We start from the raw sequence: 19750 nt of genomic DNA, 5'->3' as shown, positions 1-19750 counted from the left end.
CTTTTGCATAGGACTGAATTGGTTTTTAAGATATCCCTATATATAAACGTGTACAACCCCATAAACGTGTGTGTGTGTATATATATATATATATATATATGAGTAAGATCAAGAATACAGTTGTATAATGTTTATGTTTACATTAAGAGATTTATAATTGCATCAATTAATAGTACAGTACTACAAACCGACCGTTCCTAGCAGCTTGTGTTTGAAACTAAATAATAATAAAAAAATAAAAATAAAAATAAAAATTCTCTTCCTGATCTTAGAAATATTTACATGAAACAGTTTATTTATTATTTATTTTTTTATTATTCTCTCATCATCTTATAGTATGAAATTAGATGATAGATTTATAAATAAAATATAATAAATAATTTTTATTTATTTAATTTTACATTATAAAATAATAAAAACTAAAATGATGAGTTACAGTATTACTGTATTTATTCATTTCCCGGCCACATGTTGCATGCGGCATTAAGCAGTACTGTGTTTCAGGCTATCCACACGTACGGTACTTTATTGCTTCGGCATGCACAGCTATCATCGAAGGTACAGTCTGTATGCACACGATGCAATGCATTTGACCAAATATCTTAGTACACTTTGTTATAATTAATATTAAAATTCACACAATGTTATTGACAATATGTTGTAATATTATGAAATTATTACTATAAATTAAAAAAAAATAAGATAAAAAAAACTTGGCGTTAACATCTCACACATTTCCTGATTTGTCGCCATCTCAGCTGTAAATTATAGTTAAAAAGTGAAACCAAAACCATAAAAACTGATTGAAATTGATCTCATTGATTAGATTGGAGTCTTCCTTCAATACACGTAACCATGACCGACAATCACACGTCAGCTCTTATAAATGCATTATAGTCTTGACAGCTACGCAGCCAGCGCCACACAGACACTCCCCGCGTACCCCCCAATTGGTACAGCTCTTTTTATTATTATTATTAAATATTTGATTTATATAAAAAACTTAATTTGCAATTTATAATAAAATTTTATAATAATAATAATAATAATAATGAACGCATCAATTAATAATTTATTTTTTAAATTTATATATGAGGTAAATATTTATCTTTTATTTGTATTCGCCTTTCAAGTTTTTATGCTCATATAGCTTTTTCAGAAAAAACATTTAGAATATATAAAATTAAAAATGAAAAGTCTTATAACCATAAAAGTTTTTATAAAAATAAATTTATAAATTATTTTTATTATAAAATATATTTAATATATAATATAAAATTATATTAATTTATAAATTTAATTTTTTATAAAATTTTTTTATCCAAACAAAAAGTTTTCTAAAAGAACTGAATTTTCTAGCAATATGAATTAGGATGGGAATCCATACAAAATATTAAGGTCTTGTCTGTTTTTACAATTATTTATATTTTATTTTATTTAATTATTAAAATTTTTATATAAAATAAAATATAAATTTAATTTTTTAAAATTTAAAATAAATATAATATTAAAATAATATATTTTAATAAAATTTTATTGAATTTTTATTTCAATCTTATCTCATGTCTCGTGTGTGTCTGAAAATAAACGAGGCGTAATGTATATGGACTCTGTATTATATTGTGGTTCTATCTCAGAACAGGTGGACAATGCTTTCTACATCAATCATTGACTCTGGTCTTTTCACAATATTGGCTTTTCTATTTATTTATTTATATATATATATTAATCGATGGTTGATGCCAATTGAAGTTTAGAGAAATTATTGAGTTGCACGGCTGGGATTACTGTTTATTAATTTCAAGAATAATAATAATTTTATTTTAATTTTTTTTTGAAAAAAGGACAATGATATCATACGACAAATAGTAATGGGCCATGAAGATCTGGTATCGCACGTGAAAACTTGCTTTGTCGGAGTGTGAAAGAAAAATCCTGCCGTCAGCGTTGGATTTAAAAGTCTTTTTCATAAAAGAAAATGAAATTTCAGAAAATTCTCGTCTCGTTTCACCTAATTTTAATTATTATAATTTTTTTAATTTTTTATACAAAATAAAATAAATAATTTAAAATTTTCAAATTTTAATGTAAAAATAATATATTTTAATAATATTTTATTTAATTTTTAACTTTAATCTCAATTTATCTCATCTCTTTTTTGAAAACAAACATGCCTAATTTTATAAAGAAAAATATAATTACAAATATAATTGTGCATTAATCTGTGCACCAATGTGATGTGATTGGTCAAAAAGTAGATTTTATTAAAAATAATGTTAATTTAAATTTTAAGTATGAATAAATCAGTATTGGTACACAGATTAGTGCGCAACTATGCTTGTATGTAGCAAAACTCATTTTATAATTTAATATTATTTAATTCACTTGTTTTATTAGAAAAAATCACATCCGATTGATAGATTAACAAATAATTATCTCTTTTAAAAGTATGTTAGTTTGTCTAATAAAAAACCATAATTTAAAAAGGGAAGATTTAAGTGGATAGTGAGATAATTTTAAATATTTTATAAATAATTATAAAAAAATTAGTAAAAAATAATAGTAAACTATTAAATAGTAATAAAAAATAGATAAAAAGTAATAATAAAATAATAGTGAACCATAATATTTCATGTGATTTGTTAAATTTACTCTACAATAAAATTAATTTTATAATCTAACGTATAACATCAAGTAATGTTTCCCTGTGGGTTTATTTTTGTATTTGAAATATTTCTCTTACATGAATATTAATAAATATTATGGATCCATCTCGAAAGTCTATTTTGCTTCTATTCTAAACTCAGTATTTAGATGAAAAAATTAAAAGATTCTAAACCGTGGCACAGTGCTTAAATAGAAGTTCTTTTAATACTGAAAAATGTCTATATGGTGAATGTCAATTTTATGTCCTTAAAAATTGTATTGGAAATGAAAGCGATGTAAGCAAGATGTTAAGAGAAATGGGTGCTTACAAATAAAGAATGAGGTGGGGGAATACAACCTAACTAGAATTTAGGCTTGTGTGTCTGTCTATTTGCATGAGGTATCTCTTTCCTAAGAATCGGTCTTTTAAGATTTCTTTTTGTGTTACATCATTTTCTGCCAGACGTGTGGAAGAGCGAACTGATGGGAATTGGATGGGTTTTCCTCCATTTAAGTGCTGTATTTAAGAGCTAGAGTAAGATTTTGGTCACGACATTAGAGTCAAAAAGGCATAAGATCATGATCATGATCATGATCACCATCCAATTTTATAGCAATTTCAACCAATTTCTATCAAAATTAGTTAGGAATAATGAAGGAAATAATAACTTTAACTACACGTTTATTATTTCTGTCCATTTCTTTAACCATGAATATACAAAATCCGAAATCCAAATACCTTAGCCAAAGCTGTAACAATTACTTGGTAAAAGTGTTGTCTCGAGCTGGAGAGTACTTTATATGTAAATCATGTGATCTTTTATACCTTTCAATAAAAAGAACATAGCCACACCAAACCATATATTTTTATAAAATATAAAGCAAAACAAACCAAAATGTAAATAAAAAAAGGTGGGTGGCAATTGGGGTGGCCGGCCGCCATGAAGTTGGTTTTGTCGCCATCTCGACACGAAGTAGCTAGCTTGGGGTGAACATCTTCCGACCCCATGCATGGGGTAGCTGAAGTACTAGTGGCAATTTTTTATGTTGTCTCTTTTAATTTTCAATATCGTGCATCTCAAGCATTTTATGAATCAATAAAATATCTCAATTAGTGATCATTGTATGTAGTTTTATGTCATGTCCTATTAGTTGGAAGTTAGTCTCAAATTTGTACACTTAATTACCTAAAAATCTCATCCTTTCAATTTTATCGTTAACGTCATGTTTCGTACACTTTTAGACTAGATTCTTAACAACTTGGATCTTTGATCTTGAGCCTACACACATAAAGAAAATACAGAAACTGAAGCCTTGGTGGAGGTGAAGAGTCTCCAATACCTAAATTAGTATCGTTTTAGTTGTTTGTGCGAGAGAGTAAAAAGAGTCAGAAAGTGTTCTCTGTACATAGAGATTAGCTTATATACTTGGTTTCTGGAGGTTAACTGTCTATATAATGTATCAGTGATACATGTCACCTCAGCTATCCCCTTGATCAGAGCCCTTTAATGCGGTGTGGCCTCTTGAGATGGCACAATAAATGCATTATAGCTTCCTATCCCTTGTAGCAGCTGCGCTCTATCAGACTCCTCATTACTTGTTGTCAAGAGATCAAAATTTTCTTGTGTTTTCCACCTACCTCCCTGTACAGGTTCTCTGAGGTTAGGCATCATAGGGGGAAGCTGGGGTGATGTGTACCTGCCTTCCCCACCTTCTAGGACCTCCCGAGCGATTATGGCCACAGGACGACCTCAGTTTTGTCCGAGTGGGGGGCCCTTAAGGGGTCGATGGGTCGTCTTGGCCAACCTGGGCTCCCCATATTTGAGCCTTCTCTTTGAGCCTTTGACTTGAGGGAAAAAATCCCCTTACACTCATGTCAACCATTAAAACTATATATATATATATATATGTAACAATTTACCGTTGGGTTGAAAGGATTAATCTTGATGATCAAGATGGTATAATTTTAGATGGTGATGATCACACATGAGTCCTAGTATGTTAATGCCATGTTGTGGCTATATCATCCATCATGTGATTCTTTTCTCGTATGGGCGCGGAGTTGCAACCAACCAATGTTAGAGATATCAAGAGTTCGATCAAAGAATTTGATTTGATTATTTATCATCACAAGATATCAAGATGTAAATTTTTTTTTTTAATAATTATGAGTAGATTTACCTTATCTTATTATTATATAAGCCCTTTATAAGTAGAGATTGAGGTGTGCATACAACTTCTTCGGATAGGTTTTATCCTAATCGACCAGTTCCATACTTCCATTGGGAAAAATTACTCTTTTAAAGGTTAAAAGATTGATAGTGACCACTGACGTCTCAAATCAACTTTAGAAAAGGTTGATTAATTCACTTATATGTGTAGAAAATAATTTAAATAACTAAATGGTAAGCCTATTTATTATATATAAACAGTTTACTCACTTATAATATAATTTAATCAATCAAATTAAATATTTTTATGGGTTTAGATTTTTTAGACAAGTGGCAATTGGTTTATATATGATGGAACAGCTCTCCAATACTTTTTTTTTTTTTATCTTTTTTATGGCTTAATATTATTTAAAAAAAGTAAAATTATATACAGTAATAAAGTCTGTAAGTGCTATACAGTCATTTAAAAAAATATAAGGTATATTTTTAAAAAATTAATTTTCTTTTCATATAAATTTCGTATTTATTCAATTTTTTTAAAAAGAATTATACGATATTTACACATTCCATGACTACAAATAACATTTCTCTTTCTAAAAAAATATCAATTTCCTTTTTATTCATGTTGTTAGTTAGTTTGTTGCATCATTTTAATTTCTATTACGTGCTTAATTTACCCGGAAATTTTTTATTTCTAATCACATATATTGATATAATATATTTTAAATAATTTTTATTATATATAATTTAAAAAGAAACATGAGTCCCTTAAAATGTACTACACAAACATATGCAATTCTTATTTAAAATATATTATATCATTAAAAAAAAAGGGAAAAGAAAATTAGCAAGTGGTACTTTGGTGGAAAAGGTGTTGTCCTTTTCAAACGATCCAAATTAACCAACAATATTAAAGCTTCCTTTCCAAGAGATGATGATCACAAAATGATACTGAAAGTAAAGCTTTGGAAACCCATTTCTTTCCCTTCATCCTTCCCCCCAAATGATTAGCTCCTTTACCTCTTGTCTCGAACTTTTGCTTCTCTCCATAGAAACACAAAGGGGGGGAAAAAAAAAAAAGATTCTTTCACCATCAAGGGCATGGAACTCTCATGCTGTCTGTCCAATACAATGACACATGGCCAAGCTAATAAATTTTATAATATCACTAATCTAGTATTTCTTCCCAAAATATTGGAAATACAACTATTTTACAACTTCTTTTTTATAGCTAAATAATAGATAGTGTCACTTCTTAAAAAATACTAGCATTTATTTATTTATTTATCATAGTCTAATTTCAAATTTTGCATAAATATTTCCTATTGTTATAAAGAGAGTTGTGTGTATTTCATTATTCTTTACTCCTATATTCATTTAAAGACCTGTCAATTAAGAGGTTGTTTGATGGTAAGATGAGATGAAATGGTTTTTATAAAAGTTGAATAAAATATTGATAGAATATTATTTTTTTAGATTCGAAGAAATTGAATTGTTTATTATATTTTGTGTAAAAATTTGTAAATGTTGTAATAATAAGATGAAATGAAATGAAATGAGAGTGTTTTTCAATCCAAGCGGCCTCTAAGTTGGCACTTGTACATGAAGGAGAATTTGTAAAAAGATTAATCTAAGGCATGAAGATTATAGCTTGTGATACCATTTTGGCCATCCTAAAAAGCAACATGAATGGGTGGGAAAATGGATGCAAGAAGAGGTTGTCTTCTTTAGGATCAAAGATCTTCTCAAAATCTTATCAAACTTGAAGGTCTCAATTGAAAAAAAGATAAACACATAAATTAAGCCATATAACATTTATTGTTACCTTTGTATTTTTTTTTAATCAAAATTAAATGCTCATTCAATATTGATAATCTCTATTTGCAAATCCATATTTTAATGTATCAAAACACATCAATTATGTGGAGGATATAGAGACACGTCATATAAAGTGTTATATACGTTAACAAACTAAACTTAGGGCAGGTTTAGTTATACAAAACTATTCCATATCATTTTATCTCATATAATCATTACAATTTTCTTAAATTCTTATACAATGTATAATAAATAATTTAAATTTTTAAAGTTTTAAAATAAAACTAATATTAAAAAATTATCTTGTAATAATATTTTATTTAATTTTTAATAAAATATTTCATCTGAATTGTGTAATTAAACAAGACTTATAAATAGTATAATTATAAATATTATATCACTCACTTTATATGTCTATTGTTTTTTACTTAAACTCTCAAATTTAGACAAGATTAAAAAAAAAATTATAATTATTAGGATCCTTTTGTTGCTATGCCCAAAGTTGCTTTAGTCCTGAAATATACTTATCACACATAATTGCATAAGTTAACTTCAAACTGGGGTCATTTAACTTCTTCCCCCGCTCTCTCTCTCTCTCTCTCTCTCTAACTAAGCTGTACAGTGTGCCAATATTCCTTTGGTCCCTCTTGAGTCCATCCATGCACCAAATCCACTAGTAATCAAAGTCAAAAGTTGCAATTAGAATGCCTTGAAAACACAACACCTTCCATGTCTAATCGAAAAGCCAAAATGATAACCCTAATTAAAGTTTCATGTCTGCAATTGATGACAATGTTTGATTTGACACCAATGAAAACTGCTCTGTAATTAATAATAATGCCCATTTCTATACACTGATCTACTACTTTGCTTGCTCCTCCTCCTCCTCCTTCTTGTATTATTCGAGTTTAGAGGCCAACGTTGATACCAGCCGACACCAAAAGTGGTTTCTAGTTGGAGAAGGATTGAAATTTCATGGTTTAACGTACGTAAGAAAAGGACTTAAATTGGGTAAACATTAATGGTTATGTCCAATATTGACTAATCCTCTTTCGTAGTGTATAGGCCCAAATTTGATTGAAACCTTTCTTATTGACTAATCCTCTTTCATGGTATAGACCCAAATTTATTATAAATTAATGATATTATAGTTAATCTTAGTTAAAAGTGTGATATTTGTGAACGAGATAAAATATATCCAGCCCAAAGTAAGTTTATTAGGGCCAGTGTAAAAGGAGAAGCCCCACCACTAGAAGACAAAAAAAAGGAAAAAAAGATAAAATAATGAAGAGAAAAGCAAAAAGAGGGTATTAGAATAAAGAGCAATGTTACATACAGTCGTGAAATTGTAAACGTCGCGCAATCGTTTTGAAAAAGAGTAAGGTTCACGATTAAAAAGTTAATTTTTTTTTTTCATGTGGGTCTCATATTAATTCATTTTTTTTAAAACGACTGCATGCCGCTTACACAATCACGACTGCAAATATCATTTCTCTAAAATAAAAAGGAAAGGAAAAAAATGGAAATGGAAGAAAGATGTCAGACACTCAATAGAAAGACAGTCAATCTTCACCACTCCGTAGGGGTACGCAAAAAGAGATGGATATAAAAAGAACAACCAGACTACTCCAGAGGGACCTCTGGGATTTCGATCACTTCTTTAGCTTCTTCAATCTCATAATAAGAGCTTTAGTGATAAGAAACTCTCCAGTAAAGATATTCAAGGTCTCCTCTGTAAAATAAGAAAAGAGGAGCTATGAGAGACTATAAACATAAACATATTATAGTAGACTCTCACATTTTCAAAAATCCTGTGGACATAATAATATGCCGAACTACATAAATTTGTGTGTCTATCTCTTTTTTACATTCTCAATATTTATTTTTCATTTATTATCATGAATGTATGCACAACCACACTGGACCACGTCAGGGGCTCTAGACTATAGTAATCAAGATCCAGATCTTCATAGTGGGCTGTGAATTACTCTTTATCTTTTTCCAAACTGTTGTGCGATTTTTACATTAACAACTTGAATTGTATTATGTATGAGCTTCAGATATAATTACCAACTAGTCATTTTGAAGTATAGGCTCAGATGTGACTTAGATCTTTTTCAAATTGTTACAAATAATATCAATGATAATCTTAAACTTAATGGTATTTAGTATGACTTAACAAGAATATCGAAGATTTAAGAAAGAATGACTCTTAACACCCCAAATTAAATGTAAGAAAATGATGATGAATGACATTATTTATGTTACAAATTCATCTTAGTAGCATGTGTTATAATGAAGGATATATAACATTGTAACACTTGACCGACATCGCTTGCTTTCCGCAAAAACTCCTTGAGTGGTCGATCATTATTTCAAACTTGGAAAATGAAATCCGAATATTTTGTTGTCTGGGAAAAGTTTGATTCTTCATGATCTCCATGTTCTTAATTATTCTACATCCATCTCATTTGCATGATTGACAGCTTAAACCAATAATATTTTTCCAAATTTCATTAGTTGCGAATATTTCAAAGGAGCTCTTCAAAATTAATTAAAGCTTGTTTTCTTCATGCTCACATTTAAAGTCAAAAAATGTATGCTACAACTACCATCATAAGTACTTATCATCTTTGCCAAGAAACATTTCTGTAGGCCTAGTTTGGACAGTACGTTGAGAAGAGATGATTTATGAATAATAGTGTGATAGTTTGTGAATAATAATAAAATAATTTTATTTAATTAAAATATTTTATGAGATTTTAAAAAATAAGAATACAATGTTAAATAAAAATATTATAAAATTAAAATTTTGTTATGATATAATTTTTTTAATATTATTTTTATTTTGAGATGTGAAAAAATTAAAAATTATTTATATTTATAGTGTTTGAATTTTGAGATGAAATAGAAGCATCTCTGCATCCAAACTGGACATAAAATATTCATAATTCTAATCCTAGTTACATATTACTTAAAAATATGTATTGCAATCTATGAGGAATTTATAAAGATATATGTATGAATCATTGGCCACGTAATCAAGTAATGTGTACGGATTAAAAACCTACGTATTGGTTTTTTTTTTTTTTTTTTTTTTCAGTTGTATTGATTAATGTGATATATTTTAAGCGATTTTATTTTAATGGTTAATTTATTAAAATATTTAAAACATGTCGCATCAATGTGTTTTTTTTTTAAGCCTTCTAATCCAGGCATTGGTCCTTCTGGAGAATTTTCACGGACCCAGCTGGTGTTTATTTTCTGGGTCTATGTCCAAAATGTTTTGAGCTATGGCTTTCATACGAGGCCGAGGCGTGCCCAAACATATTTGAGAAATGCTAAACCCCTGTATGGGGCTCCTGATAGCCTGATAGGGACTCCCGATAGTGGTATATATATATACTAGGTGGGAGTAACGTGTAAACACGTTTGTCTAATTTTATAAAATAATTATTTGTAAAACATAATATATATTTTATAAAAATTATTGATGTCACTTAATAATTTAAGGCATATTGGAGAAAATAAAAAAATTAGTTCAAAATATCATATAATTCAATACATGTTTATAACATCTATAATTTTAGCAAAGATGTATACGAAAAATTTAATAAAAGTCTAACACAAACGGTAGTTCAAAATATGTGTCGTTTGATATTTGTATTATAATTCATCAATTTATGTCATCCTGTAGACAATCAATAGAGACAACATTGAAATTCTTATTTTGCTGTTGGTTGAGTCGATCAGGGACAACATAAAGTTAAAACATAATCTTTTTATAAAATTTGTGGTATAATATTTTCTATATATAGCATATATATAAATCATAAAATATATTTTGAAATTGTTGGCCGAATTTACTCTTTCTTGATTAGCTCAAGGATCACGGCCTTTGTCACGTGCCTATCATAGCAAGCCCATTTATGGAATATGACTTAGCGGAAGTTATGTCCTACTACCATGGGGAAAAAAAACACTTTGATTAAACACACTTTTATTATATATTATATGAGATTTTTAAATTTGCAATACTCAATAATCTGAGTTAATGAAACGTATAATACACGTATATTATACTTAGGATTCACGTCTTATGCACCTAATATACGTGTATATATTAAGGAGAAAGAGAAAAATATAATAACTAATCTTTAATTACTTATTATTATATAAACTATTAAGTATTATAATTATTGAGATTAATAAATCATATAACAATATTGAATGCTATCTCTCTCAACATTTATGTCTTTATTTTATGTGCCAAACCGTTAAAACAAACGGTGTTAACTTTAACGAAAAAATAAGAAAAACCGTTAAAACAAGATTTTCCGTTTCATACACACTTTTTATATATAGAAGATATATATATTTTAGTGATTAAAAAAGTATTTTTTAATAATATTATAAATATTTTTTTAAATATTTAACAGTGTTAAAAAATACATGAAAAAAAAAAATTTGCACAATTGAGGTCCCCTATCGGGATCCTTCGTGTGTGGTTGTAGAGCCACTCAATATATTTAGAACATTGGTATTGGTTTCATCAAAGTCATCTCTAAAATTTGATGAAAAGTACATATTTTTCATAAATCCAAAACCTCCCGAGTCATGATTCCACATTGTATTAGTTAAAATAATAATATAATATTATTTTTTTAATAATAATATTTTTAATTTTTTTTTCTTATTTTGCAATTACACTAATTATATGTTAATTAATAATTTAAATTGATACTTAAATTATTGTTTCTCAACTATTTTGTTTCCTCAACCTAATTATTCAACAAATACAGTTTGCCAACTCTTCTTCTACCCAACAATTATATATACAATTTATGAAACCTACAAACACATTTTGCTAACCTTTCTTCTACCCAACAAGCATATCTACAATTTGTTTATTTAACAAACACATTATACCAATTTTTCCTACAACCAAATACTTACATCTACAATTCTAAAAACTAACAAACACTTTCACAAACCCTTCTTCTCTATCCAAACTTTACATCTACAATTCTAAAAACTAACAAACACATTCATTCCACCATGCACAATACCCAACATTCATATCTACAATTATTGAAACCAACATGTAGAGGTTGCCCGTCATTCTTCTTTTGCCAAGATCTTTAGTTGTAGCTAATAATCTCATATTAAATCCTATAAATAGATCTATCCTCTAACTACTTCCCACTAATCAAAAACTAATCTTTCTTCTTCCAATTTTTCAAATTTTCTTCTCTCAGTTCCTTATGGGTCCATTTTGGAATATTGATCATATTTTATACGACTATTATTTTGACCATGAGTTCGATATGATAGAAGCAATGGCCTTTCAACCAGAACGATGTGCAAGCGAGGGAGCGTCTGTTTCATGTCATCGTAATTCTCAACCTCGTATGTTCATCAGACATGATCCAATGGAAGGTCATGAGCGCCTTTGGAATGATTACCTTACTAAGCCCCAATAAATCTGTTAAACATTTTTAGGAGGAGGATTCGAATGACTCGTGATCTTTTTTTACACATATTCAGTAATTGATGTTCATGATGATTATTTTTGTCCAAAAGAAATGCATCAATGAGAGATTTGGATTGTCTTCCCTTTAAAAGTGATTGTAGAAATTAGGATGCTTGCATATGGGGTAACAATAAATCTTATGGACGAATATGTATGAATTGGAGAAAGCACTGTAAAATTGAGTATAAAGAAATTTGTAAAGGCGATTGTGTCAATTTTTAGGGTTGAGTACTTGAGGTCTCCAAACCGCAATAATATAGCAAAGTTACTAGAAATCGAACAAATGTGTGGGTTTCCAAAAATGTTGAATAGCATTGATTGTATGCATTGGAAATGAAAGAACCATCCTAGTGCTTGGAAATGTATGTACTCTGGTCACCCCTAAAAATTGAAACAATCTCCTTTACAAATTATTTCATACTCAACGATGTGGTGCTTTCTCCAATTCTTCTTACATACTCATCCATAAGATTTGTCGTTACTCCATATGCGAGCATCCTAATTTATGCAATCATCTTTTGAAGGAAAGACCATCTAAGTCTCCCACTGTCTCTCTTTTAGATAAAATAATCATCATGAGCATCAACTGTAGAATGTATGTGTAAAAGAGATTACGAGTCATTCGAAACCTTCTCCTAAAAAAGTTTGGCAGATTTATTGGCAGCTTAGCAAAGTAATCATTTCAAAGACGTTCATGACCTTCCAATGGATCATGTCTGATGAACATACGAGGTTGAAAATTACGACGACATGAAGCAAATGCTCCCTCAGCTGCACATTGTTTTGGTTGTAGGGCCATTGATAAGTGAGAAGTAGTTAGAGGAAGGATCTATTTATAGGGCTTAATCCGACACTATTAACTAAAACTAAAGATCTTGGCAAAAGAAGAACGGTTGGCTATATCTACATGTTGGTTTTAAGAATTGTAGATATAAATGTTGGGTACTAGGCATGGTGGAATGAATGTGTTTGTTAGTTTTTAGAATTGTAAATGTGAAGTTTGGGTAAAGAAGAAGGGTTTGTGGAAGTGTTTGTTAGTTTCAATAATTGTAGATGTGGGCATTGGGTAGAAGAAATAGTGGCATAATGTGTTTGTTGAATGAATAAATTGTAGATGTGCTTATTTAGTAAAAGAAAGGTTAGTAAAATATGTTTGTTGGTTTCATAAATTGTATATATTATTGTTAAGTAAAAGAAGGGTTGGCAAAATGTGGTTGTTGGATAATTAGATTGAGGAAAAATATTAGTTGGGAAACAATAATTTAAGTATTAAATTAAATTATTAATTACCATATGATTACTGTAATTGCAAAATATGAAAAAAAAATTAAAAAAATTATTATTTAAAAAATAATAAAAAATATTTTATTTAATCTAGTTTTTATCATTCTCATATTACATTTTAAGTCGTTGATATATGAAATAACTTAATAACTTAATTGTGTCGTACTAATAAGTGTGATTAAGAATGATTCAAATTAAGATGAAAAGTAACATTGATCAGAATATATTATCTCATTCTTACTTTGGTTTCCTCACAAAACTTTTAAAATATGATTATTTAACGGGTTGATAATAGGTCAATCCGTTATGACACGTTAAGAAAGCTAAAATTATAATTATACCTTTATACCTAAAAGTAAAATTGTTAGAATTTCAATTTCAATATTTTTATTATTTGGATTGTAATTTTAGACTTGTATTTAGTTTTCTAATTTTTATAGATATTGTGATTTTAATATTTATATAAAATTATGTTAAATTTAAGCACGTCAAACGGATTAATTTTAGGCATATTCAATCCATTTACATAAACAATTTGAAATGGATCGTATTGTGTCATGTTAACCTATTTCGTAATATTTACTAATGAGTCAAAACGGGCTGATACGACCCGATCTGTTATGTTAATGGGTCATGTTAGAATTTGAGATTTTGATACGATAAGTTTAACAGGTCGAGTTAGGATTGACTTATATAGTATAAGATACATACTTTGACACGGTATAAATACGATCCATTAATACAATTTGGCACCCTTAGTGTGGCTTATATTATTTAATTATGCTTTTATTTAAGGAAAAAAAGAAAAGATTTATAATGTTGCTCGGGGTCATACTTCTCGTGTCACTCTCTTATTTGTAAGCCCTTTAAGTGGGTTTGGGTTTGAAGCCCCTGGAAGTTAATCTGATACCCAATGGGCCCAGCCTGAGCTTTTAAATCAATTCTTCTTGTTTTTAGACGGATTCACCCTTATTTTCTTTTTTCTTTTTCTTTTTTTCTTTTCGAACTCTACACCTTCCACCATTCCCCCGTTTGGAGAGTGCGAGAATCGTAGGGATTTATTGATTCACCTGTGGGCTAATGGGTGATAGCAGAGAAGGCGCCTCGCTCCCGGCCGCAGCGGCATCGGACGCCACGAAGCGGCGAGTGAGCTACTTCTACGAACCCTGCATCGGGGACTACTACTACGGTCAGGGCCACCCGATGAAGCCACACAGGATCCGCATGGCCCACAACCTCATCGTTCACTACGCCCTCCACCGTCGCATGGAGATCAGCCGCCCCTTTCCCGCTGGTCCCGCAGACATCCGCCGCTTTCACTCCGAGGAGTACGTGGACTTCCTCGCCTCCGTCTCCCCCGACACCCTCTCAGAGAACGCTTTCTCCCGCCACACTAAGCGCTTCAACGTCGGTGAGGACTGCCCAGTCTTCGATGGCCTATTTGGCTTCTGCCAATCCTCCGCCGGTGGCTCCATCGGCGCCGCCGTCAAGCTCAACCGCGGCGACTCCGATATCGCTATTAATTGGGCGGGTGGTCTTCACCATGCCAAGAAGTCCGAGGCCTCCGGCTTCTGCTACGTCAATGATATTGTGCTCGGTATTCTTGAGCTGCTCAAAGTTCATAGGGTATTTTTTATTCTTTTTTTTTTTTTTTTTTCTCGTAATATTCACTAGTATTCATTACTGTGCTATTTGTTATATGTGCTTCGGATTTTGGGCCGTGTTTCATTAGACATTCATAAGTAGTTGTGATCAAGTTTTGAGTTTGTTTGTTTGTTTTTTTAGTACTTTGATGTTGCTGCGTTCAAGTAGTATGAAAATTTCTCTGTTCTTTCAAACTTAAGAGGTGTTGTTTGGCTTTTCATTATTGTGAAACATGAATGATATTGATATGTTTTGCATCGCAAGACCAGACAAGTTACGCCCTTTTTGCCATGTAGTTTTGAATTTTGAGCTCAGTGGTGTTTGGTCACTAGAGGTGAATGTTTCTCGGCTCACACGTTGATACATTTTTCTGAACACTATTTTTCTGGGCAGCGTGTACTTTATGTCGATATAGATGTCCACCATGGAGATGGAGTTGAGGAGGCATTTTATGCCACGGACAGAGTCATGACCGTGTCGTTCCATAAATTTGGAGATTTCTTTCCGGGAACTGGGCACATTAAGGATACAGGATGGGGGCCTGGGAAGAATTATGCTCTGAATGTCCCATTAAATGATGGATTGGATGATGAGAGTTTCCGTGGTCTGTTTAGGCCCATTATTCACAAAGTCATGGAGGTTTATCAGCCAGATGCGGTTGTTCTTCAATGTGGAGCGGATTCACTGTCTGGTGACAGGTTGGGTTGCTTCAACTTGTCTGTTAAGGGCCATGCAGATTGCCTCCGTTTTCTTAGATCTTTCAATGTGCCTTTAATGGTCTTGGGTGGGGGAGGGTATACAATCCGCAATGTTGCCCGTTGCTGGTGCTACGAGGTTTTTCTCTCCATTTCCTTACTCTCTCTTATCTTTTTGGCACACTCGTCAATGACTTTGTAGGAGGTGATCTTACCATTGTCTTTATGAGTTGGTTTGTTACTTTGTTACAGACGGCGGTTGCAGTTGGAGTGGAGCCTGATAATAAATTGCCTTACAATGAATATTATGAATATTTTGGTCCAGATTATACTCTTCATGTAGAACCATGCAACATGGAGAATTTAAACTTGCCCAAAGACATGGAGAAAATTAGGTACTTTTAAGTTCTATTTGCTTTTTGGTCCCCATCCTCCCTTCCCCCCCCCCTCCCCGTCCCGGGGCCACGAAACAAAAGAAAAAAAAGGCACCAATAAGTTAAGTCTGTTACTTTCACTTAATATCATATTCACTGTTAGTGATTGAATTGATGGTTTCGCTGCATAAGTTTAAGCTAAACCTTTTAGTGGCGAAACTGCTAATAAAATCCGCACCTTTATCTAGAATAATATGTGTGTATTCGTGTTTTTGTGGGCATGTGTCTCTGTCCAATGGAGCATCATTCATTGAAGTTATCCCTTCTCCAGCACCTTGTATTGGTTATTTCAGTTTACATGGCCGTTATTGTAGTAGATATGCGCTACTTTCATATAACTATTAAGTAATTGTTCAGGATTATGCTGCTAGAGCAACTTTCCAAAATACCGCATGTACCTAGTGTACCTTTTCAGACGACACCACCCACGTCACAAGTTCCTGAAGAGGTTGGGAGCCTATAGCAAATATCTCAATTATATTTATCAAGAATGTTTACCTTATCACTGTGCCCTTGTTTTTGGTCTAACTGGAGAATTTGGTTGGATTTAGGCGGAAGAGGACATGGACCGAAGGCCAAAACGTCGCATATGGAATGGTGAGGACTATGATTCTGACCCTGATGAAGATGTGAAGCCTCGACATATTGAGCCAAATTCTGAGATGAGGTAAGCTTTATTTCTCATCATGCACATCAGAGATGTCATACTCTTTTTGTCCATGAAATTGTGATACTGTTTGGAACATCAGTTTGACTTGGTCCGTTTGATTAGGATTGCTATGCTAACCTCAAAGAAATAAAAATACTGTCTATGCTGGCATCAGTCTCTCTCTCTCTCTCTCTCTCTCTCTCTCTCTCTGCAGATTACTGTAGTTGTTTAGATACAAATGGGTGATATACAAACTCCCAACTCAAAAAAGGAGTTGCATGACCAAAGGTGGTTGACCTAGTAGACAAATAACACACATGCACACAAACGGAGAGTGTGTGGGAGAGGAAATCAATGAGATTGTTTGTGGCTCTAGTCATGGAGATGTGAAGAAACATGAGATGTTTAACCATCTCTCACAATCCATAATAGTAGTAGTAACAATAACAACAATAATAATAATAAGTCAGAAAAATTATTGTGATGGCTTTTCAGAATGTCTTTGCGTGTTGTCTAAGCTCTGTGTCAATATTATGTGATTGTGTATGCAGAAACGTAGTTGATGAAATGGATGAAGATAAAAGCAATGAGCATCCAACGTCTTGACGTCAATTACCTTTGTAGCTTCTATATTTCTGTCTCATTTGGGACATTTGGCCGAGATCTTATCAGTTGGTAAGGGAGCATTAGAATAGGAACTTTACACATAATTAAGTGTACCCACTTTTCTTCTTGTTCTTGTACTTTTTTTTTTTTGTTTTTGTTTTATTTTTATTTTTTGGGGGGGGGGGGGGGGGGGTGTTGGGGTTAATTACAATGTATCAGAGTTGGAATTAGAGTGAATACACAGTATTTGATACTTACATTGTCCATAACGAATTAGTTGGAGCGTGCTTTTATCTATTAATGCTTGCAACTAATTGTGTAGGGGATTTTGGTTTATCATTAGGAATGTTAGGCCATTTTTGGATCGCTGGCAGTTATAATCTGATTTTGATTACAAGCAGGACAAAGTTTTCTCCCTAATTGGACTTCCAATTGCTATCCTTGTTATTAGCTGTTTAGGTTTTGCTACCGCTGCCAGCTAAAAAATAAAAATAAAGAAAATCAATCTGTAAGGAATTGGCAATGCCATTGAATTCTCTTTTTAGTGCCAGCCTTTCCAAACATTAAAATTCACGAGAGAAATATTAACCATATTTTCTCTCTTTGAATGTTTACAATTATATAAAATTGAAGATTCCAAAGGAGGGACTGTCATAACCAGAATAGTTGCTCTGTCATAAGAGGATTTATCGGGTACGGGCTGAGTGTTGCCGCCTGTTTTTGCCCTGAATGGTCCTCCAAATTGGTTATCTACGGATGGCAGCTGAATCCATCCGTACCACCTAAGCTTTTCGCGGGTGCCCTGCGCTGCCGGAGGGGGGGGGGTGGCGGGTGCTGAGTTTCCTTTTCTTACCAGTGATTTGCCGGATCCTAGTTCGTGGAAGAAGGGGCTTCCTCAATCTTTGAGGTGTTCATGTTGAAATGTGGACGTCGCTGCTGATCTTTCTGGTTTTATGGCATTGCTGGCCTGTGTATAATGTCGACAAACCCTGCATATGCTTGCTGTTCTTGTATTCGTCTTAATTCCTCTCTTAGTTATGGACCTCATGTCATGAGTTTGTTTCACTGAGAAATTAATACCAACTTTGGATCAACTGTGAGGTAGGGAAATGGGAGCTGATAGAGAATTATTAGTCATGAGTTTAACAATGAAGCTTCGGGATCATTTTGGGTTGTATTAGCATATTACCAATCAGTAGAGGTAGACTTGAGTGCAATTAACTTGACCTTGAACGAGGCATATCACTTGAGGTTAGTATATAATTTTAACTCTGTTATCAGACAAAGTATATACTTCATCCCATATAATTAAAATATTTCACATCCTCTCGACCTATTAACTGAGTTGTTCTCGTAGAGAAAGTTCCAATGCCTTGCTCTATTGTATCAACGAACTCATTTGAGTTCTGAGTTCTTGGGCAGATAATTGTAATGCGAAAAATAAAGCTTTGATACTTATGCTATGAGTTTATGCCACGTTATTACGATCCTTGATATCCACAAGTCAGTCATATTTCACACTAGAAAGACTAGAAAGTTTCTCTTTTGGGGGGCTGTCTTCTGCTTGCCTTTGCCTTTTGGATTGCTCAAAAGAGATGTTTTGGGTGGGGCTTAATGGTGAGGTGTACTTGACAATTCAGTGCCTGGGTTCACTACGAGGAGCTTTCTTTTAGTTGGTCTTCCACTATTCTACCAAACACCAAAGTACAAAATATAAAATAATTAGGAAAACGTCGGTTCCTCATCTAATAATTTGTATAATGTTTTGGTTGCAGGAAAATTCCAAACTGCTTTATTGATCAGATATATATAAGACAACACCCTCAAGTTGCATTGGAACAGTTTACTTTGACACATTCATATGCGCGTCAAATTGGGTACAAAGTTCCAATGTTTTGTTCCAAGTCAACGTTTTCATAGTCCCAGGTCTATGAGTGGCCAAGCACCTTCTAACTTTTTTCTTCTTTGGCCGTGTGAAAGGGTAGGATGTGGCTTCCCTACAGTAGTACCCTATCCGTTGAGAACTCAATAAGAGGGGCTATGACTTCGCTTAAGTTGAATTTGAGTCATACCTTAGACTCCAATCTCAATAGACTTAGTAATATTCCATCCACTAGAAATTATAAATGAGCGGCTTAGAGCATTGATAATGGCCTAGCCAAATGCCAATGCAAGTCTAAACTTTAGTTAGATGTGAGAAAAAGGCTCCACATTAGACTAGCCAAAAGTTCAAAGCTCAACACTTGAGTTACAGTAAATTAAAGGGATTT

General features: G+C 32.1%; 1 protein-coding gene across 1 annotated transcript; it reads left to right on the top strand.

The window, feature by feature from the left end:
* Positions 1 to 14423: 14423 nt before the first annotated feature.
* Positions 14424 to 17777, top strand: LOC122290207 (histone deacetylase 6). Its single transcript, XM_043097793.1, has 6 exons — positions 14424 to 15078; positions 15490 to 15930; positions 16044 to 16186; positions 16583 to 16673; positions 16777 to 16892; positions 17426 to 17777. The coding sequence occupies exons 1-6, from the start codon at positions 14533 to 14535 to the stop codon at positions 17478 to 17480; spliced, it is 1392 nt and encodes a 463-aa protein (XP_042953727.1). The 5' UTR covers positions 14424 to 14532; the 3' UTR covers positions 17481 to 17777.
* Positions 17778 to 19750: the final 1973 nt, after the last annotated feature.

This window comes from Carya illinoinensis, chromosome 12 (genome assembly GCF_018687715.1).
Source record: "Carya illinoinensis cultivar Pawnee chromosome 12, C.illinoinensisPawnee_v1, whole genome shotgun sequence".
Lineage (NCBI taxonomy): Eukaryota > Viridiplantae > Streptophyta > Magnoliopsida > Fagales > Juglandaceae > Carya > Carya illinoinensis.
This window is presented reverse-complemented; position numbering and strand designations above follow the sequence as displayed.

Coding starts and splice junctions, on each gene's coding strand:
- LOC122290207 (XM_043097793.1), top strand. CDS start 14,533: ATGGGTGATAGCAGAGAAGGCGCCTCGCTCCCGGCCGCAGCGGCATCG. Junction 15,931..16,043: donor CCCGTTGCTGGTGCTACGAG/GTTTTTCTCTCC, acceptor ACTTTGTTACAG/ACGGCGGTTGCAGTTGGAGT. Junction 16,674..16,776: donor CGTCACAAGTTCCTGAAGAG/GTTGGGAGCCTA, acceptor GGTTGGATTTAG/GCGGAAGAGGACATGGACCG.